General features: G+C 37.2%; 2 protein-coding genes across 3 annotated transcripts in view; both read left to right on the forward strand.

Moving 5' to 3' along the window:
• Window positions 1-13,584, forward strand: part of ldlrap1b (low density lipoprotein receptor adaptor protein 1b) — a 50,029-nt gene extending 36,445 nt beyond the window's left edge. Inside the window, exons 6-10 of one of the 2 annotated variants that reach the window (XM_056250625.1) lie at window positions 901-981; window positions 3,739-3,851; window positions 6,711-6,745; window positions 9,719-9,750; window positions 13,100-13,584. In XM_056250625.1, the coding sequence (XP_056106600.1) occupies window positions 901-981; window positions 3,739-3,851; window positions 6,711-6,745; window positions 9,719-9,750; window positions 13,100-13,146 (308 nt within the window). In that variant the 3' untranslated portion in view covers window positions 13,147-13,584. The remainder of the gene's footprint in view (window positions 1-900; window positions 982-3,738; window positions 3,852-6,710; window positions 6,746-9,718; window positions 9,751-13,099) is intronic. The other variant, XM_056250624.1, reaches the window with a different exon arrangement.
• Window positions 13,585-15,551: 1,967 nt separating this feature from the next.
• Window positions 15,552-24,989, forward strand: LOC130085067 (S100P-binding protein-like). The gene is made up of 5 exons (XM_056250626.1): window positions 15,552-15,617; window positions 15,968-16,775; window positions 17,758-17,905; window positions 18,481-18,580; window positions 24,766-24,989. The coding sequence occupies exons 2-5, from the start codon at window positions 16,041-16,043 to the stop codon at window positions 24,890-24,892; spliced, it is 1,110 nt and encodes a 369-aa protein (XP_056106601.1). The 5' UTR covers window positions 15,552-15,617; window positions 15,968-16,040; the 3' UTR covers window positions 24,893-24,989.
• Window positions 24,990-26,576: the final 1,587 nt, after the last annotated feature.

Genomic DNA, 26,576 nt, shown 5'->3' on the forward strand with positions numbered 1-26,576 from the left:
CACAAACACATTTCCTTAGTGAATCTTTATGGTCCTGGGAAGGGTGGTGCCTGTGCATCATGGGTATGTTTAATTTTTAATTCAAAAGTGATGCATGTGATGATGAGAGAAATTAATATTTATCAGTTTAGTTATACATGTAAATCTAAAGATTTTAAGCTGAAATATGGACATAAATTGGTCGTTCCGGTTCACTACTTTCAGAGGTTCAGAAGTGAATTAAAACGCCTTTAATGTGATGGTTTATCACTGTGGTAACCACACAGAGAAGCACCAAACACACCATTATGACACTGCAGGAAGAAGATCTGAGAAGATGACTTCCCTCTTTAGAGCTCTACTATAGGTATATACAGTTCCTCATGAAGAGCTTTGATAGTGATTGAGGATGTTTGATTTCCATTTCATTCATTCAGGCAGAGTTCAAGTCCACCGCACAGTTTAGTTAGTGCTACATGTGTTCATTATTTAAATGTACATGTAGGGCTGGTTTCTCCTGGACCTGAGGCACATTTATACTCACTGACCTCATTCTTTTTTTAACTTTTAGTAATACATATTTAACAAACTATTAAATATGAATATATATGAAAGCATATGAATCAAAGTTTTAAGATAAAAATTATGTACATTTATTTATTTACGTTAGTTATTAATTTTTAAATCCTGAATATTATTTCTTGGTGGATATATTTATTTATGCATTTATTTATTTATTGCATGTGGCATTTGACAACCTCATCTAACTGTGTCATGTCATAAATAGTTTAAATGATCAGATGATAAACAAAAAGAGTGACGAAAAAGGCAATTTAGAATTTCTCAGGTCAAATAAAGAACAATGTTTAATGTAAGTATGTTAACAATAACACAAGCTTGAAATTTCTGCTTTGTTTTCAGAGAAAGAGAAGCAGGTGAAATGTGGATCAGATGGAGAGGCGGCCAGCAGCTCTCAGTGCGAGGGCAGCACAAAAGGAGGAGGTGAGCGCGCACACACACACACACACACACACACACACAGAGAGAGAGAGCATATTTAAATCTACGCTTTGTTTCCTAATCAGCCATTAAATGCGTCAATCAACAGGGCAATTTGTCACTAATTTCTGTTCAATTTCTATGGTGTTGTGCTCTGTAGCTCCGCCCACAGTAGAATCTCATTGGTTTAAAATCCCACTCTACATAACGGTGTTAGATATCAAATATGTTCTTATTGGCTCTGATTGTGTTGTCACACAGTATTCTCACTTTCCGTGTGAAGTGACAAATAGTTATCACTGGAAACATGATGATAATACCATAGTATTCATTTTGCATGAAAAAGGGTCGTAGTCTGGAGCCCTGAAAATGTAATATATTTTTTTCTGAATATTACAGTTTTTACTGTATTTTTTATCAAATAAATGCAGCCTTGGTGAGCAGAAGAGACTTCTTTCAAAAACATAACTTTTGAGTGGTAGTGTATTCTCTGTTGATGTGATCAGATATGGATAGCTATTCCAATTCTAGATGCATTATACTGTTATAAATTAAGTCGTAACAGTACTACTCAAAGACCCCTGTATTATCATCTGACACCATCACAGTACTTTTTTGTAAGGGTGCCAGAGGACCCTGGATGGTTCTCAGGTTGCCAGGTTACAGAAATAATCTTGGACGGCAGAGTTCAGTGAACGAATGAACCCTTGAGGACCAGTGATCCGTGTGCCATGAGACAGACGTGTGTGTGCATGAATAAAGGACTGTGTGTTCGTAAATCCCATCAGATATCAGAAACATGATTCTTTTAGCCTACACACACACACACACACACACAGCGGCTGATCTCTGCTCATGAAATGTGAGACCAGGACAGAGATGGACGCGTTTAACGGCTCAGGATAGTGATGTGATGTGAGTCTGTGAAGCGTGTCCTGGCTTGATGTTGAGAAGAGCGTTGACTCTTCATTCTCTACATGCACAGATCTGTATGATCCCTGCAGGTGTGGAGATGAGAAAATATACCGTTCGTAGGTTGATTTATAACCATTGTGTCTGATCACCTCGTGTTGCTCCAGGAGGTCTGAGCCTGTATTAAGTGTAATTAAATTAATTAATTAATCTGCCAAGTTATATAGTTTATTAGCCTAATTGTAGGCTGGTTATGATTGCCAAGAAACAGAGTAATTTGTCAACAGAATTAGGATCCCTCCGTCCCTCCATTTATCCATCTATCCGTCCGTCCGTCCGTCCATCTCTCCATCCATCCGTCCCTCCATCTATCCATCCATCCGTCCCTCCATCCATACATCTGTCCCTCCATTTATCCATCCGTCCGTCCATCCATCCATCCATCCATCCCTCCATCCATCCGTCCCTCCATTTATCCATCCGTCCGTCCATCTCTCCATCCATCCATCCGTCCCTCCATCTGTCCGTCCATCTCTCCATTCATCCGTCTGTCCGTCCGTCCGTTTATCCATCCATCCGTCTGTCCATCCATCCGTCCGTTCATCCATCTGTCCGTCCGTTCATCCGTCCATCCGTTCATCCATTTGTCCGTCCATCCTTCCATCCATCCGTCCGTTCATCCATCCGTCCATCCATCCATCCACCTCTCCATCCATCCGTCTGTCCGTCCGTTCATCCATCCATCCGTCTGTCCGTCCGTTCATCCATCCTTCCGTTCATCCATCCGTCCGTCCATCCATCTCTCCAACCATCCATCCGCCCGTCCATTCCGTTCATCCATCCATCCGTCCGTTCATCCATCCGTCCATCCATCCATCCATCTCTCCATCCATCCGTCTGTCCGTCCGTCCGTCTGTCATCCGTCCGTCCGTTTATCCATCCATCCGTTCATCCATCCGTTCATCCATTCGTCCGTCCATCCTTCCATCCATCCTTCCGTTCATCCATCCGTCCGTTCATCCATCCGTCCGTCCATTCCGTTCATCCATCCATCCGTCCGTTCATCCATCCGTCCATCCATCCCTCCATCCATCCGTCTGTCCGTCCATCCGTCTGTCATCCATCCGTCCGTTCATCCGTCCATCCGTTCATCCATTCGTCCGTCCATCCTTCCATCCATCCATCCATCCATCCATCCATCCATCCATCCTTCCATTCATCCATCCTTCCGTTCATCCATCCTTCCGTTCATCCATCCGTCCGTTCATCCATCCGCCTGTCCATTCTGTTCATCCATCCGTCCGTTCATCCATCCGTCCATCCATCTCTCCATCCATCCATCTCTCCATCCATCCATCTCCATCCGTCCGTCCGTCATCCATCCGTCCGTTCATCCATCCATCCGTCCGTCCGTTTATCCGTCCATCCGTTCATCCATTCGTCCGTCCATCCTTCCATCCATCCATCCGCCCGTCCATTCCGTTCATCCATCCGTCCATCCATCTCTCCATCCATCCATCCGTCCGTTCATCCATCCGTCCGTCCGTTCATCCATTCATCCGTCCGTCCATCCGTCAGTCTGTCCGTTCGCCCATCCATCCATCCATCGTATTGCACGCAGTAACGGCTGCTGAAAAATCAGCTTTGCATCGCAGGAATAAATTACATTTTAAAAATATATTCAAGTTGAAATTTGAATTACGGTTTTAAATTGTAATGATATTTCAAAATATTTTGATCAAATCCATTTATATATTGTATTTATTTATGTTTTGCATTTATTTATTTGTATGTTTTTACTTATTTAGTTTTATTTTGTCATTATCATTATTTTTATTGTGTGTGTAGAAGTGGCCACTGGGGATCTACTGGACTTTGAATGTGGAGTAAAAGATCACTCAGGAAAAGACGACACACACCCTGTACCGAACCTCAGCACAGAGAACAACAACACTGTATGGGTAAGAACACACACACACACACACACACACACACACACGCACACACACAATCGTCTGCATATATCATACATGTCCCAGATTATCCAAAAGCATAGGTACTTCACAAACTGACTTGAATAATTCCTTAATAATAATTAGACTGAATTAAAATCTTTATCCATAATAGACCTGGTACTGTAGATGTTAAACAGTAGTATTGACAGGAGAAAACCACCACAACTCACTGCTATTAATTAATTATTTGTATTATTAAAGCATCAACAATAAAGCGTCAACAATAATGTAGTTTACATGCCAATGTTTTAATTATAAAATGAATTAGTTATTTACAAATTAATTTATATTTATACAGCAATATTTACACTCACCGGCCACTTTATTAGGTACCCCATGCTAGTAACGGGTTGGACCCCCTTTTGCCTTCAGAACCAGTGTTGGGCAAGTTACTTTTAAAAAGTAATTAGTTACAGTTACTAGTTACTACTTCCAAAAAGTAACTAAATTAGTTACTCAGTTACAAATTTTAAAAGTAACTAGTTACTTAAGAAAGTAACTATTGCGTTACTTTCAAGTAAAATTAAATTTTAAATGCTCAAATGTGACCCCACCTCTACCCCTCTTTAACGGAACTTACAATACATGTGCATGTTCAATTATTTATGATAAATCTAAATATTATAATGAAATGGACACTTAATACAATACATTATTAACAGAAACATGAAACATTGTAGGCCTACACACATCTAAAAAAAAAAAAATGTTGCTGTGGGACAAAGTGAGACTAGCCTCCAATCAAATGCCATGTAGATATTATGTTTATATAGTGGATCAATGCAAATAACACAATAGATGTTTTGGAACTTTTGATATTTATTGCCCCTCAACAGGCCACAGCTGGGCAAAATTAAATTAAGCTTGTTAAGCTCGTCGCCATACCTGTCTCTCGTTGACTGACTGGCTTGCTTGTGTTGTTATTTGTGTGTCCTGTCCTGTCCGACTATGCGTTATGATGGGTCGTTCGCAATTCATGAGCGTTAGCCGTTAGTGATGATGGATCGACTCGTTCGCGAATGAGCTTTTGATGGGTCGTTCGCGATTCGCGAATGAGGCGACTCTAAGAGGCTCGCATATCTGAAGAGCCGACTCTATTTTTACAAATTTAGCCTATAGAAATTAAATAATTATGTAAAAAAAAAAATATATTATAGTCAAAGTCATTTAAAGAGCCGTTTGTGAGCCAAAAGAGCCGGCTCTTTTCAGTGAGCTGAGTCAAAAGTGCCGAATGCCTACTATGCGTGCTTTCGAACACCCGCCCAACTCTACCTCTGATTGGCTTACAATGACATTTTACTCTACCTCAGCCAATCGTCAGCATTTATGCGCTTGTCTCGTGCTCTGCCCACTAACCAAGGAAGAACAGTAAAAAAAGTATTTGCCTCTCGCTCAGAGATCTAGTTGGTCTGATGAAAAAAAAAACCCAGCTTCATCAGTTATAGTAACGCGCCGCATTTTTTGGCAGTAACGGGAACGGCGTTATTAAGATGAGAAGAGTAATCAGTTAGATTACTCGTTACTGGAAAAAGTAATGCCGTTAGTAACGGCGTTATTTATAACGCCGTTATTCCCATCACTGTTCAGAACTGCCTCAATTCTTCGTGGCATAGATTCAACAAGGTGCTGGAAGCATTCCTCAGGGAGTTTGGTCCATATTGACATGATGGCATCACACAGTTGCCTCAGATTTGTCGGCTGCACATCCATGATGCGAATCTCCCGTTCCACCACATCCCAAAGATGCTCTATTGGGTTGAGATCTGGTGACTGTGGGGGCCATTTTAGTACAGTGAACTCATTGTCATGTTCAAGAAACCAATTTGAAATGATTAGAGCTTTGTGACATGGTGGAAGTAGCCATCAGAGGATGGGTACATGGTGGCCATAAAGGGATGGACATGGTCAGAAACAATGCTCAGGTAGGCCGTGGCATTTAAACGATGCCCAATTGGCACTAAGGGGCCTAAAGTGTGCCAGGAAAACATCCCCCACACCATTACACCACCACCACCAGCCTGCACAGTGGTAACAAGGCATGATGGTTCCATGTTCTCATTCTGTTTACGCCAAATTCTGACTCTAACATCTGAATGTCTCAACAGAAATCGAGACTCATCAGACCAGGCAACATTTTTCCAGTCTTCAACTGTTCAATTTTGGTGAGCTCTTGCAAATTGTAGCCTCTTTTTCCTATTTGTAGTGGAGATGAGTGGTACCCGGTGGAGTCTTCTGCTGTTGTAGCCCATCCGCCTCAAGGTTGTGCGTGTTGTGGCTTCACAAATGCTTTGCTGCATACCTCGGTTGTAACGAGTGGTTATTTCAGTCACTGTTGCCCTTCTATCAGCTCGAACCAGTCTGGCCATTCTCCTCTGACCTCTGGCATCAACAAGGCATTTCGGCCCACAGAACTGCCGCTCACTGGATGTTTTTTCTTTTTCGGACCATTCTCTGTAAACCCTAGAGATGGTTGTGCATGAAAATCCCAGTAGATTAGCAGTTTCTGAAATACTCAGACCAGCCCTTCTGGCACCAACAATCATGCCACGTTCAAAGTCACTCAAATCAACTTTCTTCACCATACTGATGCTCGGTTTGAACTGCAGGAGATTGTCTTGACCATGTCTACATGCCTAAATGCACTGAGTTGCCGCCATGTGATTGGCTGCTTAGAAATTAAGTGTTAACGAGCAGTTGGACAGGTGTACCTAATAAAGTGGCCGGTGAGTGTATATTTATACATATTCAACAGCACATTAGTTTTGGCTGTAGTAATGAGAACTTTTTAATCTCTGTCTTTTGCAGGAACTTGAGGATGGTCTAGATGAGGCTTTCTCAAGGTTAGTAAAATTATATCTGAAATAATCTCTTACACTTTTACACCATAACACACTCTACAGAGTGAATTTTAATGGAGCTTACTGTAACTTTAGCACAGATGTGGAGTATAGGGCACAACTATTCCTGGCGCTCTATTATGTGACCACAGCGGTATTTGTGATGGGCGTGTTCAGCTCTGAGAATAAACTTTTTAGTTGGCCTTACATAATCCAGAATATTTTACATTTCATAGAAAAGAAAAATACATCTTGAGTCCACACAGAGGTGCAAAATATGTGTAACAAGTTCTCAATAGACTTTCACTGGTTGACGCCTCAATACTGCTCCTGGAAAGTAGAATGTCACAGTTAAATGATTGAGTTTCAGAAAATCCATGTTTGAAATTTTCTTTTAAATTAATAACAGTGCTTTGCTGAGCTTATGCATTAGAAGCAATAAGTACTGTATCAAAATTTCAATCTTTTTTATGGACATGGGGATAATACAGAATGAAGATTGCGCCCTCTGCCAAATTCGAGGCAGCCTTGCTTATGTTTGTATCAAATCTGATAATTGGGGATGATAATCAGTCTCTAATGGAATCCAAAGTTTGAATTTTTTTTTACTCTATCAATCTTTTTTATGAAAGCTTGAACGTGACATAATACAGAACAAGCCATCATACTGCATCCTCTGCCCAATTTGGGGTGGCCTTTCTCCGCCATGTTAAAGGTGGAATTAAATATAACAATAGGAGATGATACACAGTCCAACACACTATACAAAAATCACAATCTTAAACACTTTTAACTTTATATGTCTTTTTTATGGACCCTTGAACTTTGCATATGGCATAATATAGAATGAGCCACATTGCATCGTCTGCCAAGTTCAGGGTGGTGTTTCTCAGCCATGTTAAGAGCTACGCTAAATTTGATAATGGCGAATGGTACACAATCTAAACCTTTAACAAAATTAAAAAATTTAACTGTTTTTATTCAACCAGCCTTTTTTTATGGAGCTATGAATTTGACACATGCTTTGATATTGCCACATAATACAAGTCGTTTACTTGTAACCGTCTCTACACATAAGACATAAGATTCTATTTTAAAACGGGAAAATTACAAACTTCAGCATTAATTTAAAAATATTATGGAAAATTGGATCCCGCATAATAGGAGAATATGATTTTTTATTGGGATAAAATAGGCAAGTTCCTGCTTGCCTATACACACAAACCAGACATACAGTTGTGATGCTAAATTATTAGGTCATGTTTTGAATGACTATTATTTGCATACTTTGGCATCGTAATGACACTAATTAACAGTCAGTTTATTCTGTAAACCAAACAACAGCTGTTTAACGATTTGTAATGATGGTCATTATTCATCCAGACACAGAGTGCCGTTCCCGAGAGATTAGCCGACATGAGATGAGCTGTTTTACAGAAGCGGGGGTTCAGTCCATCGCCGCTCTGCGCTGATTATTTGTCGTGTGCAGTAATTAAAAGCGTTGGCTTTTAATCAAACTCAGTACTTCGTTAATCTCCATTTAACATGCTTTCACCCTGTAAGTGTGAGGAGAGACGCTGTAGATCTCTGACATGCGAGAACTTTTCCAATCAAGGATGAATTGAGGATAGAGTAAATCTCTGATTAAAGACTATTGAAGTGCTCTCCAGCAAAACCCAAAGCTGTTTTAGCTTTTTCTGATGGTTTATCATCCAAAACACAGAGGGCTGAGAGATATTATGGTCATAATCGGCCATTTATGTACACCACTGTATGCTTGATGCAAAAATAAAAATTGAATGACTACATCTGACTAATAGAAGATCTAAATGTCAGCCTGACCTCTTGGCCCAATAAAGAAACAAACTTTAAAGTTGCATTATTTGCAGTGTTGAGGTTAAGTAAAGTAGATAGTGCAGTATATTTTAAGATTGTGAATATACTATTATTTGTTATTTACTTAAATAAGAAAACCTTGAGTGGATAGTAATTGTTGTATTATAATTAATTTTGGATTCCTAAAGTTCCATGTATCATTCATTGTAATTTTTTAGTAATATTGTACTTTTGTCAGTTCGATTAGCTTTTAAATATTTCTATTTAGCTTTTATTTATTTTTATTTTAGTACTTCGACTTAATTGTGTCAGTTAGTTTCTAAAGTTTTTCATCTAATATTTATATATTATTTTGCTGAATTTAGAAAATATATATTTTAGTTAACAATAACAACACCGGTTATTCGCCAAAGTTTAATGCTTGGGAGTTTGTTCAAATCTTTAAGCCTAAGTGTGAGCAATAGTAGTCAAACACCACTAATATTGCTTAATGCCTTTAATTTTACACAGAAAGGGATCTTACAGTCGTTTATCTTTATGATCGAGAGGTCAACTTCAGTTGTTTTAATCAGTTCGCTGTAACTCTGACCTCAATTCCTCAACATTTGCCCGGCAGTAACCTTTGACCTCACTGGCTGCTCAATAAACTCCATCAGGAGGTCTAGGACATTTAAAGTCAAAATGGACAATTCCTTTTTTTAATGGAATATTTATTATGAATGATTTATCCATGTACATAATTTTTTTTTTAATTCATGTGTCCTCAAATAACTTCCCCTCCCTCTTGCAGCGACATCTTTTCTCTGATGACGTGTTTACTGGCGTGAGGGCGGGGCAACCTGTCACTCACATGAGATCCACCAATAGCAAACCAGAACCATGCAACTAATTTCCCATGGACAAAATCAAGTCCCGCCCCACATTTTTCTTGTCCGATAAGCCATTTCAATTGAATATATATGTCACAATAGGGAAGAAAAGACTTTCACAACTTCTGTTTCATGCAAAGTATTAAAATGTGGAAGTTCTATTGTGTAGACGACAGCAAACTGAGCCAGGGTTCATGCAAGACATGCTGACTAATCATGCCGCTCACATGGAGTCTGTGTTCTCACGCTAATGTTGTTTATTCCCCCTCAGCCGCAGTCTGGATAGTTTTGAGTCCAACACAGGTAAAAATGTCATTGGCCTGAGCTGTAGTGAAATCTGCTTGTGCTGTAGTCCTCATCCGTCACAATCCACTCTTTCACATCATCCACGACCGTGAACTACAGTAGTCCAGTTCTCCCATCTGTCCCGTGTCAGGCATGTTCCTCCTCATGGCTCAAAACCCTGTCCATTTCAAACACCTGTTCTATGGATATTGATGACTTCATGGCTGGGTTCTTTGCCAAGATTCGTAGAAATATCATCTTCATGTTTTCCTACTTCATCTTATGATCAGATGTCTTTTTCTCGCCACTGCCTTTTCGCAAAGTCTGTTACTATGGACCTCAGTCTGGGTAGACGCTGTAATAAATTATCATAAATTAACTTACTCTCATTATTTATCACCTTTATGTTATTATTTTATCGGTAGAACAACATACACTGCCAATCAAAAGTTTGACTTTTGTAAGATTTAAAAAAAAAAAATCAGCAGGGATGCATTAAATTGATCAAAAGTGACAACGATAGATTTATAATGTATAAAAAATTTATATTTGTTCTTTTGAACTTTCTATTCTTCAAAGAATTCTAAAAAATAAAAAAAGTATCACGGTTTGCACAAAAATATGAAGCAGCAAAACTGTTTTCAACATTGATAATAATCAGTAATGTTTATTGAGCAGCAAATCATCATATTTGAATGATTTCTGAAGTATCATGTGACACTGAAGACTGGAGTAATGATGCTGAAAATTCAGCTTTGATCACAGGAATAAATTACATTTTAAAATATATTACAATAGAAAACAGTTATTTGAAATTCTAATAATATTTCACAATATTACTGTTTTTACTGTATTTCTGATCAAATAAATGCAGCCTTGGGGAGCATGAGACTTGAAAACATAAAAGAAAAGGCGTCTACCTTGACTAAAGTGCATTGAGGCTGTGTGACAGAGTTACCGAAGTGATATTCCCACAGATGTTCCTGTTTTTTTTTAACTTTCTGCAGCCCAGTTTCATTCCAGGTCCTCAAAGGTTTGACTACTCATGATGTGACATTCATTCACAGAGTTCTGTCTCTATGTTTAGGGTAGTAAAGAACAAAAAGACAACTGGCATATTTTGTGCAACATATGAAATATTCTTGACCTCTGTCTAGGGATTGGAATCATAAGGAATGTAACGATTCTGTTTGCGATTCCAATTCCACTTTATGATTCCATTAGTGATTCCTTAGAGAAAGCTGATGTTCTAAAAGAACAATAGCTGTTTTATACTTGAAGTACTAACAAAACTCTGTTGTGAACGTGAATCTTTAACTGATTCAAACTAAGAACTCAAGGCTGATTTGAGTCTTTTTGACAGATTCATTACAAAGACTCGTAAAAGAATCCGTTCCCAAACCAGACTGGTCACTCTGTGTGGGCATTTCATCTTTTTATTTTCTATTATTTCACAGTGCCCAGTCTTTCTTTCTCATCTTATTAAATCATAAATAAAAATAACAAAAGAACTTGTTTCTGATTCCCAACCCTAAACACGAAGCACTTATGCTCACGCCATATTATTTTCGTATTATTTATATACTTTTTTAAATTTTTAGTATTCATTATTTAGCATTTATTTTCATTTTGGATTTTGTTTTTAGTTTGTTTTATTGATTTTGTTGTGATTTGTCATTTGTATTTAATCTTTACAAATATTTTTATTTAGCTTTAATTTTATTTTGAGTTTTAAGTTTAGTGATTTTAGTACTTCAATTTAAACTTATTTTAATTCAGTTAGTTGCCAAAGCAACATTTCTAATTTTCATAATTCATTTTTTTCAAGTTTAAAGGGATAGTTCACCTAAATTGTTTTAATTCTGTCATTAATTACCCACCCTCATGTCGTTCCAAACCCCGTAAGACTTGCATTCATCTTCGGAACAGATATTTTTAATGAAATCTGAGAGCTTTCTGTCCCTCCATTGACAGCTAAGGAACTACCACTTTCAACAAGCCCCAGAAAGGCAGTAAAGACATCATTAAAGTAATCCATGTGACTGCAGTGGTTTAACTTTAATTTTTTGAAGTGACGCGAGTACTTTGTTTGCAAAAAACTAACATATTTTAACGCTTTATGTACAAAATATTCATCTTCTCCAATGCACATTCACTCAACAACGTCTGCTCTCGCGTCAACACATCACGCATGCGTCGTGGTGCTCTCGTGAACGTGCGTTGTCTATGTTTGAAACTCGCAGCATTATTCAATGTGTTGACGTAATTTCCACTGAAACAGGAAGACAGGATGGGACCACTGATCTAATGACATTATATAGATCAGTGGATCGGACATATATCATTCTGTGCAGTATTCAAAATGGTCCGATACGTTTTCTAGTCTGCTGCGACTCGAGCTTAAATGATCCGCTCAGTGCTGTCGTGTCTCTGGACCGGAGGTAACGTGAAACCAGACTTCATTCACCCCAATGGAAAGCATATTTACTCCCTATTTACATTCCCTATCCCCTATATAGTGCACTGTGTGCCATTCACCATGAAGAAAATAGTTAATTGTGTGAACAAGTGACCAATTTCAGGCACAGTTTCAGTCTCAATTTATAATGTAAGAGGTGGAGCTTCAGATAGAGAGCATTTAATTGGACAGAAAATTTGATGAGAAACTGAATTGCAGAGTGATGTCATCAAAATCGTTGATCCCACTGAGAGACTGTAAGTTTTGAACGCTTATATCTTCTAATTGCGAATTTGTTATTGTTTTGGAGCACACTAGCTTATAGATAACAACAGTAAGGCTTCATAGAAACATTCACACAAAAAGCTAAAAAAAAAACTTATTTTTATTTCATGGGGACTTCAATATTTTGTAAAAAAAAAAAGCGCTATTTTTTTATGCGCAATAAACAACAACACTCGCATCACTTCATAAAATTGAGGTTAAACCACTGGAGTCACATGGATTGCTTCAAGTAGGCTATATCTTTGTGATGTTGTGTTAATGTGACCTAATCCTTTAAGTTTTTCATTTAATGTTTATTTTTTGATCTCAGCTTTATTTAAAATTTCAACGAAAACTAATATTTTTAGTTTTATAAAATCTTATTTATTATGACATGAGAGACTACAAATTAGGCTAAACGCTATTTTATATGGCTCTTTAAATAACGAGGAACTCCAGATCAGGGAGAAATTTGCCATGCATATTTAAAGTGTTGTTTCTGTTTTGCATATGTTTTCCCTCATCTCTACAGCTCCTAACACGATCTGATCTGCACCGCTACTGATGTTTGCTGGCTGCCTTGTGTTTTCGTTTTGATTCTGTGACTGTCTCTCACGCGTTTCTGTCTGTGTGTTTTCCCCCAAGACTCGCTGAGTCTCGCACTAACCCCCAGGTGCTGGACATTGGGGTAAACCCTCAGGACTTCAACCCTGAAGAGTGCTTGTCGCCTAGCAACTGGGACAAAGCCGAAGCCGAGGACGCGTTCGGATTCTGATCGACGCTTCGCGAGAGGAACGAGCTGATGGAACGTCACAAAGGGATCGAGCTCGCGGCAGCTCGTCACACTGGCGCCCCCTGGTGGCCGTCACTGATACCGCGTTTCAGTTTGACATACTGAACTTCAACAAAAGCACAGACCAAAGCAATACAGTATAAACACTTTTTTTTATTTCCCCCAAATTATTTTAAGTACATTTATATTTTCTGTTACTTCCTATAAGTTAACTTTTATTTTCTTTATTTTTTTTATGTATGTGTACGAATATAAAGATTATGTATATGACAATAACACTGTAAAAAGTGTTCAGTTCACTTACCTAAAAAAATTTGAGTAAACCTGTTGCCTTACAATTATTATGTAAATAAACGTAATGCTTAATTGAAAAAATTAAGTTATGTGAATTTGACAATTCCACATTACTTAATTTTTTTGATTAAGCATGAAGTTTATTTACTTAATTTTAAGGCAACTGTTTCCTCATTTTAAGTTAAGTCAACTGATCACTTTTTACAGTGAACTATCATATTTTGTCTATTATTATTATTAATATTTTAGTGGATTTGATTGCTGAGGCTAGCTTCGCGATTCTATGCAGTCGAATGTCAGAATATAAATTGTAATTTATATGCATACTAAAGAGTTAAATGTCATGATTGAGGTTTGTTTGGAGTGGGATTGTTTTTTTAATGTTCTGAAGTGTTGAAGCTTTTGTGTATGCAAGTTGTCTGCCCTCATACAAAAACAAGATTAATGAAAAAATTACTAAACGAACGTTACAGCATACAAATAAGAGAAGGCAGGGTATTTATATGAGACAATTTTATCTTTTTCTATGAAAATGTATTTTTGCACTTCTCTCTGCGTCTATTTCAAAACCTCATCATTTAATTTCTGCTTATGCCTTTTGAAACATATGCCTGCTATTGGTTATTCTTCATTAGGTTATCCTTACTACCCAATAAAATACTGTGGAAGTGTCAGACTGTAATATCATGCTATTATAAAGACTTTGAAGAAAATCATGGTATTATCATCATGGTACTGTCTAAATAAAGCAAAATTTGATTTATGTGTTGTGTTTTTTTTAACGGAAACACCAATTTTGTAACATTACATGTATTCCTCTGCCCAAAACATTTACCTGAATTTGTTTAAGACAAGTACAGCAATATACTATTTTCTCATCAACTTAAACTTGCTTATGTTGAAATATAAACATCCTAAATGAGCAACAAACTGATATTTAACTTTGTGGATTTGATTGATTGAGAGAAAAATGCAGTCGGTTCTTTTATGGTTTACATTGATGCTTGTCTTTGTATTTAGTCTTCATAAGGGGAAATTATAACGCCTCAGTCTTAGTTTCTGTTTGCATTAATCATTTGATGTTCATTAATTAAAACTGATAAAAGTGCTTTGTGTTGATTACTGTTTTGAGATAATGACTCCCTCTAGTGGTGACACTAATGCAGTGCTGTTATGTTGTGGACCTTAAACGGTAGAGAGGTAATTAATACGAGTCCAAGTAATTATTTTTAAATAATGGTTTCAATTCAGTTGCTAATAAAGTTGGCCATTAGTTCAAAGAGGGTGTCGTCACATAGTTTTCACGATCCGTTTATTAATGTTCATAACAGATTGTATTTGATGGAGCACCAATCACTTCATAACTAATGTTATATATATATATATATATATATATATATATATTAAATTCGTCTCTGCACTTGGGATAGAACCATAGACTGTCTGTAAGGATATGGGACGAACGCAAGATTTAAAAAAATAAAATAAAATGACAACCCACTTTCAAGCGAAGCACTAATTTACCATCGTCTGCCTTTCAGCCAATCACTGACCGACCTTTGCGTTACGTCATTAATATTCATGAGTTCCACGTTTTCACCACCAGTAGGATTAATAAATTCAGATTATTGAATTTTATTTATATTTTATAAGGTTAATTATCTTCACTTATGTATATATGTATACTATTTTGAATATTGTGAAAGTGAATACTTTCAGCCAATCATTAGGAGTAACGGACTGATCCACGTAATTAACATTCATGAGTTCCACGTTTTCACTAGTAGGATTAATAAATTCTAATTATTATATATTTTTATATTTATATATATGTGTGTATATTATAAGGTACATTTTCTTCACTTGTATATATTTATATACTATTTTGAATAATGTGAAAGTGAGTAAAATTCAAAAAATCAAAAATCACATGCTTGGGTTTCCAACCAATCATAAGACGAAGTGCGGCTGAGAGGTTATAAATATCAGGTGTAACCGCGCTGTGCAAAGTTGATGATGGATGAAACTCAACGGCAGACTAAATAACAATTTCCAAAACAGAAGCTCTATCGACAGGTACAATTTTAAACTTGTAATCCACACTTAATTAGTTAACTCTCAAGTAGTATTTGAGTGTTTTAACAACTTATACCATGCGCGTGGCACACATTTCGCCCAAAGCAATATTTTTTAAAAAACGATGATCGTTTGCTTTCAAGTCTCGTCTCGTGCACATATCTATTAGAATCAATTAGTTTCAAACTAGAGTCAATGTCGTGAACATCTGTTTGACGTGATGCATTTCTTTGTTTGCATAAATAGGGAATATTAAATATGCATCAAAACGACGAATTTGAATTGTGACTCCATGAAGTCAAAATGGACATTCGTCTAATCTACTAATAATAAACATTATTCTTTCTTAGGTTCATACAATTTCCTGCTTTGATAAAACTGACCAGACAGCACTTCTTCCTCTTCCAATCTTGAATAATAACAATGTTTAATGGAGATTCCCCCTTTCACTTAAAACCACTATCTGTATATTCACATTTGGTGTGCTCTAAGCAGCAGTACAATGGCAACAGCCCTGTTTACAACATACAAGTACACATTTCAAATAATGAATCCAGAGCACAGAAGAGACGCCTTGATTCAAGTCTTGATGAGATCTGTGAGACCCCCCTAAAAAGGCAGCGCATCACTAGAACATGCTCCCAAGATCTTGGATATTGTTCCTTGGACTTCCAGTCCGGATCGCAGGGATCCACACCTCTACAGCCACTAATAATCAGAAAGGACATCACACCACCTCGGTCAAAGGTCAATCAATCTGTGACCCCTGTAATGTCCACCCCTCTGTCCAAATGCAAACAGAACCATACAGATATAGACCGGGAGAGTCTTCCCTCCCCGATACCAGTTCTGAAATGGGACAGAGAGGTTTTGTCTGCAGAGTTAAAACTGTGTGCGTTCCTGAACTTCGATGCTTGCAGTTCTGTTCCTTTTGTTGGCTCTCAGGGAACTGGGAAGGGTGAGATCAGTGAGGTATACAGTGAGGTTCACGAATCAAAGTCTCAAAGCACGGCCCCAGAATCAGCTGTTCCATTGAAAGAGGAAGAAGAGCTGTTGTCGGTCAGTCAGCAGGCGAAGCCCGAGGCATCATCGGACAGTGGGCGAAATGAAGAAAGTGCCTCAGATACGTTTGAAAGCACGCTGCCCCTTCAGGTCCAGGTTTGAGCTCCATCTTTTATACATTTGCAGCATTGTCACTGGTTTCTGTCATTATTTACTGTCACTAATGTTGTTTCAGACCTTTTATTTCGCCTGTTATGGAACATGAAAAGAGAATATTTGAGCAATCTTAAAGCAGCTTTTTTCAATGACAGTTCATATTAAGGAAAGCTAAACAAACCCTTACAACTTAATAAGGTTTCATTAGTTAAATTAGTAACGTGAACTAGCAATAAAAATACTTTATTGGTGTTAATTTCAACATTTACTAATACATTATTAAAATCAAACGTTTTTTGTCAATATTAGTTAATGGATCTGAGCTAACATGAACAGTTATATTTTTATTAAATAATGGTATAAAATCTGAATAAATACTGTAGCAATTGTATTGCTCATTGTTAATGTTATCTAATGCATTAACTAAAAGTACATTATTGTAACGTGTTTACCAAATATACCATATTCTTATGAAGTTTATGTGAGGAACAGACCAAATTTAAATCAGCAGTATTCACAGAGTCTTTCCCTCAGCGGCAACTCTCAAATCTCATTTAGAAATATACATACTCATATTCAAAGTCAACTCACATTGATGGATATAGCGCTTTATACAATACAGATTATTTCAAAGCAGCTTCACAGTAATAAACAAGAAAATAACACTAATAGAGCAAAGTTCTTCAATTATGAAATAGTTTCAACTCTAAAAAGACAATAGTATAATTATTAATCTCAATTTAGTTCGTTGTTGATTCCATTTAGTTCTATAAAAACATGTCAGAGTTGCAATCAAGTACTCGAAAGGGAATACTGACAAAAATGCCCATCTCTAGTCATTATAAACTCTCGTTGTATGCAAAAGAGCTGCGTAAAGTATTTTTAGAGAGTATAAAAGAGTGACAGAATTGCCATGAACAGATGTTACTCATCAGCAATGTGTTCTCCTACTTTCCCAACTGCTTTTTTGCCCGCTGAGCAGGTGAAGTCTAAAGTTGTGGTTCCGGACAACACAAAGACCACCTGCAAACCAGTGGTGTTGTATAGTGAAGAGGAGTGGGAGAGAAACAAGAGAACATATGTGGACTCGGTGAAGAGACACATGAAAGAGCAGAACGGAGCAGCAAACGGTATCACGCTTTAACAAACTATCATACATTTCTGTTTTTCCAGGTGTGTACCAAACCTGTAGAAATAATAGAGTGCTGCAGGAATGATGTTTTTTTGTAGGCAAAAACCTGGACACGTTAGCATTTTGTTTCCATCATCCGAAAGTCAATGAATGGATTTTTTTGTTAAATGCATGAAATAAGGTATGTGGTTACTTGTTGACAGCCTTGTCGTGTTTACACTCACACTCTTGCAAACTATTCTAACTCAAAAATTTAAGTAATTAAGATTGAAATAGTTTTTGGAAGCTTAATGTTGGTGACGTTGAAGCCATGCGACCGTGCTGTAATTCGTTTATACGTAGCTTAACTTTAGCTTTTTACTTGTGGTAATTTGTATTTAGGCTTTAACATTCACAAACGTTGTCTGTGTTCACACTTTGAGAAGTCAGACTACTAAAGATCACTTTTTCTCTTCATATCAGACTAGGTTGAGAAGTGTTTTGATATTACAGCAGAATGCTTTCCACTGCACAAACATGAATGTGATATGAAGGATGCTGTTGATTAGTGTGGTGACATGTGTGTGTTGGCAGGTGCGATCACTGAGCTTCATTCTTTGATGAACTCCATCGCCAATCGGAAAACTGGAAGGAACGACCCACACTGGCAACACCCTTCAGATCTCACTCGCAAGTAAATGTCACAAAACCTGTCACGAACATGTTACATCCCAAAATCAAAAGAAGTTATGTTTTGAAAATAGAAAATGCAGCCTCTTTGAAATTTGAAATAAATAAATGTAATAGGAAAATAAATAAAGGAATAAATGACTTGATCAAACAAATACAATAAAATAATTTATTATATTTAGTTCTAACTAAATGTATTTTATTACTTTTTAGAACTTTCTATATTTATTTGTATTTATAACTCTTTTTTTTATTCTTTATACTTTATCTTTAACATAAGACAACTGAGAACACAAACAAAATGCCCCCAAAAAGAAAATCCTATTCTGCAGATTACAAACTGCAAGTAGTAAAATATGCAGGCGAAAACGGTAATCGAGCAGCAGAAAGAAAGTTTGGAGTGAGAAACTTGTGAGGGACTGGCGAAAAGCTGAGGTTACTCTATAGGGGGTCGCACACTGGACGAGAAGCACAGCGCCACAGAGTGCCATTTACATAGTTTTATATTACATTTTAATTTATTTATCTCAAATCGTTGTTAACGTATATACTGACTTCACCCTGTGCTGCAATATACATTTAGTTTTACATATATTTACAGAAATCAGCTGCTTGAATGAAAATTGCTGATGTTATCGGATTTTCAGGTGATTTTCTCAATTCATTCAGTTAAAGGGATAGTTCACTTTGAAATTAATTTTTGGTATGTTTTAGCTTAGGGACCGTTCGGTAATTATGGAAAGGGCCACCGGAGGAAAATAGGGGAGGATCATGTCTTTTTATTCTTTGTTCAGGGGAGGGTCACCCAACTTTTGTATTCATCAAAACAGCAAAATTTCAAAGTTGCTTGTTTGGTGCATATTTTTTCCATGTAGCTATAGCTCTCTCGGTCTCGGCCCCCCATCACTATCAGATGGGTCTGACCCAACAAAAATCCAGTTTGGCGCTGTTTGACAGTACGCGCTCAGAAAAAGTGCTTTAGAACAGAACGCCAATGAAATGTTTACCCGGCAAAGCTTTAAAGCACGAGCAAATAATGAACTTTTGTGATTGCGAATAAGTGCAGTGTCCTGTGAGTGCTAGTCTACCGCTGCATTAACATGTGATGTGAATGTACGTCAAGTTTTACAGTATTGGGACTGGGGCGCCAGAACTGCAGCTGATATAATGTGCGCTCTAGCACGATACTACCATATTTTAGTTTCAATTCTTATTGTGTTTCAACAACAATGTTAGTGAGTAAATCTACTGAAATTGCCACCATAACAGTGGAGTGTGATGTGTTAGGCATAGGGCTACCACATTTTTAAATTACTATTAGTATTATTTGAAGTTAACATAATAAAATACAGACCTACACTATAAAACTAGTTGAGGATAAATTCTTTAAAATTGGGCAATTCCAGCGTCATACGTAACATTTGCAGTCAAAACTTGAAATATAAATTCTCAGAAAATGCATTTAATACTGAAACGTCTTTTTATATATTCATACTCCCTTAAGGCGGGCTTACACGGTGCGATTTTTTGGCTGTTTTACGAACTCGCAGATGATTTTTTTCTCTCGGGAGAAATTGCGTGGAAATCGGTTGTGCCTGTGCTCGCATGCGGCTCGTGTCGTGTGCTAGGAAGATACGAGTCGAGCCGAACCTCTCGACCTCACGATAATTTTTAAACATGTCTAAAAAGTTTGGGAGCTGTAGGCTTGAATTCGTGAGGTGTGTGCGCTAGTGATGCCCGGGTCGGCTTTTTTTCCAACCCGCGGGTCCCTCTTTTATGAAATATTTGGCCCGCCCCAGCCCGCACCGCACCACTTGTATCTATTTTTACAACCCGCCCCGCACCTGCGACCGTTAAATAGACATACTACTAGGCATTGTAATGTAAATGAAAACAGCCTTTATTTCAGCCTGAAAGTGCTTGGAAACATCGCCCTGTAAACTGGCAACAAGAGACGATTATGAATATGAATCATAAATCAGGTCATATTAATAAGATACTAATAAACATTTTCAACATTTACAAAGCAGCGTTTGTATTCATCTAATAGGCTAAACCATTTTTTATTTCTTAGACCCCCCACAAATATGTCTTGACATGATGGAAGTGCCCGTTTTGTGGCGCTACTGTTTGTATATTTTTCACACGAGTTGCACTTCAGGTAGCCGATCTAGCTAACGTTACTGTTGTCTCCTGCTGCAACTATTTCTGAGAACAGCTCCCAAACATTAGATTTAGCAGCCTAACCTTATTTTTCTTTTCAATTTAATCAGGTAAATTCCCGACCTCAATTTCTCCCGCACCTCGTCTTCCATCTTCACTTTGATTTATTTCTCCGTTGTTGTCGTGGCTGGCGACGGGAGCTGCGGAGCTGCTTGGCGCGCCGCTTTCGTGACGTGTCACGTGACGCCAAAGGTTTATGGACCTCACGCAAGTTGCTATACGGCATTTGTATTGTAACCTTATCAAATAACCTAATAAAATACGAAAATAGATATTCCCAAATATTTAATAGGCTGGAAATTGCAACCAACATGCATCGATTAAAAAAAAACAATAATAATGACCCGCCCCGCAAATAAAGTGACATTTCTTTACCCGCCCCAACCCGACCTGCGGGTTACCCGCGGGGTCCGCGGGTTACGAGTCGGCCCGCGCATCACTAGTGTGCGCTGTGCGGTTAAATGAGCCGATGTGTCCATCTATCTGAATTTGACCAATCAGGAGCTGAAGAAATCCACAGAAGAAAGACGAAAATGGCAGCGCCACTGGAATTTGGACTATTGAAAGGGAAGCCTACTACTTTATTATGATTTTAGTATCATAATGATTAATAAATGCATGCACAATTATCAGTGAACTTGATAAATGTTGCAGATATGTTTTACTATGCACAAACAAATGCCTTTCAACTTGTGTGCATAATTCTGAATTAAATGAATGTGCAGCTATTTGTACAAATAGAGTCTGTATATGTGTTGTAGCCATAATAAGCGCATTTAGTTTCATATTTATTATAATGTTTTTTTTCCTTCTATGTTGATTATGAAAAGTATAGCCTATACGCAATATATCGGGAGACATGGCCAGACATGATTTTGACCACTTCATTAAGTGTTGTTTTGTAGAAAGCCTTTCTTTAAAGTGAATTTCGTTTTGTATAAATTGTATCTTAATTTTAATAAATTTTTCATCAACCAATTGCCTGGATTTAATTAATAAGAAGCAAATATAGCTGGATTTACAAATGCAGATCTTGAATTGTTGCATGCACACATATGTCGAAATAATGACATAGCCACAACAACCATCGATCGAATTGTCCTGGTTTGAGACTGTTAATACACATAACACAAAATATTCTTTTTATTTTTTCGTGTTCGCATTTATGAGGAAAAAAACAATGTTATGGACGTGACAGTTCTCCATTACGGACATGACCGCTCTGAAAGTGACTGAAACTTTCACAGAGACCTCAAAGAAACAAGCACAAAGCCTTTCTTAAAAGTAAATTTCGTTTTTTATTAATTGTATCTTAATTTTAATCAATGTTTCATCAACCAATTGCCTGGATTTAATCAATTAGAACTTAGTAAATATAGTAGAAAATCATCATGACACGGAGGCACCGTGACCTGGACTCTGGTCTAATAAATGAACCGATACACACAGCTTATAGCCTAAGGTAGGCTACTTGCCTCGCAGACCTGATAAATATATAGAAAACTTGACATGACTACTTTTTAACAGAACAATTCAAAACGAAAGAAAACAGACTCTGCTTATGTAATCCGTATGAAATGTGCATTTCTCTCTGGCGCGTTCACTATTGCGAAGATCGGGAGTCAGCATCGTCACCTTTATATTTGCAGCCGACATTGACAAAGACTTGTTTATTAATAAACAATTAAAATGTCCGCTTGCTATATTATTCATAATCATAATCTTTTGCCGGTTCTTTGTGGCAGCTTTAAGATACTTTATTGGCAGCGCCACCTTTACATTTTACATGAACGCGTCACCATCAGCACCGAAAACATTTTATTTTTTTATTTTTTTCAAATCAAAAATCGTGATACGAACCGAATTGTAGGTTTGGTCTATTGTTACAGCCCTAGCAAGATGAGAAAGCAGGAGTTTAGTCGTTTATCATGGAATGGCTATCTGAACATCTTTGCCAAGCGCAAACCAGTACAGAAGTAATCAATAAATTATCGGGGAGGGTCATGCCTTTTTTCACAATCATTTTGGAGGGTCATAGAAAAAATTATTGCTGGCGAAGGGAGGGTCAAGTCTTTTTTTGACTACAGATCTCAAATCTCCTCCGGTGGCCCCTTAAATAAATAACGAACAGTCCCTTACCTCAAGGGCATCCAAGATGTAGGTGTCTTTGTTTCCGCAGTAGTTTCAATTTTGATATTTTTAGGTCAAACCGTTCTTGTCTGTCAGTCATATAATGCAGGTCTATGGTCACCACCTCAAAGAGCATGCACAGAGAAGTCCAAATTAAACATGATTTAATGACTCGTAAATGTAAGTACACATTGATGGCCTAAGACACGAAACGAGCGGTTTGTGTGAGAAAACGAACAGTATTTATATCGTTTTTACCTCTTGTAACCACAGCCACGTCCAAGTGATCTGAGGGCGCGGGCGCTTCGGTCTGCGCAAGCGCCGGTAAGCCCCGGAATGTTGTCTGTTGATATATCGAAATCGTCTTCCATTGTGATTTCCTGTATATCTAAATATGTTTAGATCTTCACAGTGAAAGGTAAAACTTCCGAAATCTCTGTATAAACAATGAGTGACGTACACGTGCGAGAGATCACTTCTGGGGCTTACCGGCGCTTGCGCAGACCGAAGCGCCCGCGACCTCAGATCACTTGGACGTGGCTGTGTTTACAAGAGGTAAAAACGATATAAATACTGTTCGTTTTCTCACACAAACCGCTTGTTTCGTGTCTTAGGCCATTAATGTGTACTTACATTTACGAGTCATTAAATCATGTTTAATTTGGACTTCTCTGTGTATGCTCTTTGAGGTGGTGACCATAGACCTGCATTATATGACTGACAGACAAGAACGGTTTGACCTAAAAATATCAAAATTGAAACTACTGTGGAAACAAAGACACCTACATCTTGAATGCCCTTGAGGTAAGCTAAAACATATCAAAAATGTATTTCAAAGTGAACTATCCCTTTAACGGACGCTCTGAGGGAAAGTGTTCAGACTCAGCAACGATTGTAATTAATTGTACAGTAGAATCATAACGTAGTACAGACATGATCTTAATTGCATAATGTCCTTAAACTACAATATTGCTGGCCATAAATGGAGAATGTGCGCGTCCGGTGTGCGATACTTTGAGTTGTCCTTCGAGCTGCTCTTCTCGTCCGGTGTGCGACCCCCTTAACTGTAATAAAGAAAACAAAGAAAGCTAATCGCGGGCTGAAAGCAAGATGGCCAGAGCTGGAGGAATGAGTCCACAGATGGGTGCTTGAACAACAAATAAATAAATGCGACTTATAGTCCAGTGTGATTTATAAATGTTTTTTTCCTCTTCATGACGCATTTTTGGACTGATGCGACTTATACTCCGGGGCGACTTACTCCGCGGTATTGTATGTTTAGCTTCTTGATTTAGTCTTTGTAGCCAGATTTCATTTCTTATATAGTCTTACCAACATATTCTTGCCAAGTAGTGGCCACTTAGACAGGAAGAGACCATCTGATGTAAAGCGACCAGCCTCAGTTCATTTTGTTTTTGTCTATTAATGCAGTCCCTCCACTAGGGGGAGCCTTCAAACTCTGATAAAATGTGCAACCAGAGGCTGTTCTGTTTGAATGGAAATCAATAGAGAAGCGCCGTATTTCATTTTTGTCAGGAATGAAAATGCGGCTGTGATTTATATAGAAATATCATAAAAACGTTTATCATAGAAGTTTATAGTTAAAGCAATCAAGGGATCATGGAAATGAGTGTAAACTTTGTGATTAGAATTTCTGTCCATCCATGACTAATAATTTGCAGGGAATATCTCACAGAAAAAAAATCAAAGCAGCAGCATATACAGTTCAGCTTATGAATATTTAGTTGTGTTGGTGGAGTGAAACCTGCAGTTTCCCAATTCTACAGTCTTCCTTCAGTCATTGTGTTGTTTTTTTTCTTCTCCATTTGTTTGTAGGAATTTCTGTAAGTCGCGTCTCAAAGGTCCATCGGTCTCCCTTGACGAGTGGCAGAAAAGAAACCTTCTTGCCTATCGGCGCTTTGTTAATGTGCCAGACATTTTCCACAGAAGCCCAGTGCTGTGATTTATTTATTTGTTTTTATTGTTATATATATTTGTTGTCAATTCATATATTTACTCTTTGTCATTGTTATAAAGGTGAGGATCATTGGTTCATGCTGCTGGTTAGTTGCTCACTGAGAAGTCTGATCTGCTTTTGTGTGTTTATTTGTGATTTCACAGTGTGTAGTGTGTGCTTGTACTGCATGTTTCATCTGGTGTTGGGCTAATTATCTATCTATCTATATATATATATATATATTTTGATATAAGTGTGTGTGTGTGTTAATTTGCATGATCTGTATTCTCAGTTGTTTAAACCTTTACCTCAACCAGCGCTTATTCACCTTGCTATTTACAGCTAATATAGTTTTAGTTTCAATAGCTAGACAAATTTGTCTAATTTACTAAAGCTGAATGTTTGGTTCGTTTCCTTTCCCCTCCTTGTACAGTACATTCAATTATGGTTGTACATAATTCATTTTGCTTTGTCTGAGGAAAACTTTTCTTTAGCTTTTCTGTGAATTGCAATTCCATTTTTTAGCATTAAATGCATATAAATGGGCACATAGATCAAAGATTTTATATTTTGTAAGCAGGAAAATGTCCTTCCTTAGAGAAACAATGTTCGACTGAATGTTGTGATCTTTCGATTGGTTTTGTTCATTTGTTACATTGCTTACAGTTTTATAACCTTTATACATTTAAATAAAAAAAAATTTACTTTATTCATCTGTCTCTCTCTCTTAGCATTATTCCTGCTCATTTGCAGGGTCCACTTTACACACTTTAAATCAAATTTACTTTATTCAAATATGTCAACACTGGTAAATGTAAAATATAAATCTAATCTATAAATCAATGCTTCTGATAGTCAATGACATGATCATTTAAATGTATTGTGAATTTTGGTCCTTTTTGTTCTTAAAGTTACTTGATAAACATTCAGAAATGTCTGACTTACAATTTATTTTTAAAAACTCAGTTATGCAAACTATTTATCAACAGAACTGTTCACAATACAAGTTTAGCTTTTTGTTGTTTTTTCTTTGGTTTCTATTCCGCTTCCTGTACAGGTCATAAGTAAAAATGACCGTAATGTAAAAGAAATGGAAATAAAATGTGTGGGAATGTCAAAAATATCACTTCCCGTTTGTTTTCAGTCTGCCATTACAAACAAGTAAATCTGTACATGCGCCATACAGCATTCATTGGGAAAAGGCATGTTTCTGCTTTGAAAAACACTCCATCTGGCATCAACAATCATTCCAATAAAGTAGTCCAAATTTGTACACTGAAAAATGTATATTATAAATCAAAAAATTATTTTCTATTAAGTTGTGTGTGGTGTAGCCTGAGGAATGTCCAAAATAGCCCTTTTTTTTTTTTTACATTTATACATATAAAATATAACTAAGCCATGCAAACACATATGTTGTAATAAATAAACAAACAAACATTCATTCATTAGCCATTCACTATTCATATATATGTATATAAATATACATGTTGATACATTACTTGCCTTTTACTTTTAGAGATTAACTATAGTCTGTTGATTTTGCTGTTGATTTATGAACCAAACTGGTTGGTAAGAAAGGGGGCATTTTACCCACCGCTGGGGCAAAACGCCCCCTTTGTACAAAAATATTTTCAGTCAAAATACTAATTAATTATGAAGGCTGAGCAATTTTAATATTTGGTGAATA

The sequence above is a fragment of the Rhinichthys klamathensis genome, unplaced genomic scaffold (genome assembly GCF_029890125.1).
Source record: "Rhinichthys klamathensis goyatoka isolate OS25496 unplaced genomic scaffold, OSU_Roscu_1.1 h1tg000072l_1, whole genome shotgun sequence".
Taxonomy (NCBI): domain Eukaryota; kingdom Metazoa; phylum Chordata; class Actinopteri; order Cypriniformes; family Leuciscidae; genus Rhinichthys; species Rhinichthys klamathensis.

What these genes read in the sequence shown, in the direction of transcription:
- LOC130085067 (XM_056250626.1), top strand. Translation starts at nt 16,041, where the DNA reads ATGTTTAATGGAGATTCCCCCTTTCACTTAAAACCACTATCTGTATAT. An exon ending in GCAGAACGGAGCAGCAAACG is followed by an intron (nt 17,906 to 18,480) that starts GTATCACGCTTT and finishes GTGTGTTGGCAG; the next exon opens with GTGCGATCACTGAGCTTCAT. An exon ending in CCTTCAGATCTCACTCGCAA is followed by an intron (nt 18,581 to 24,765) that starts GTAAATGTCACA and finishes ATTTGTTTGTAG; the next exon opens with GAATTTCTGTAAGTCGCGTC.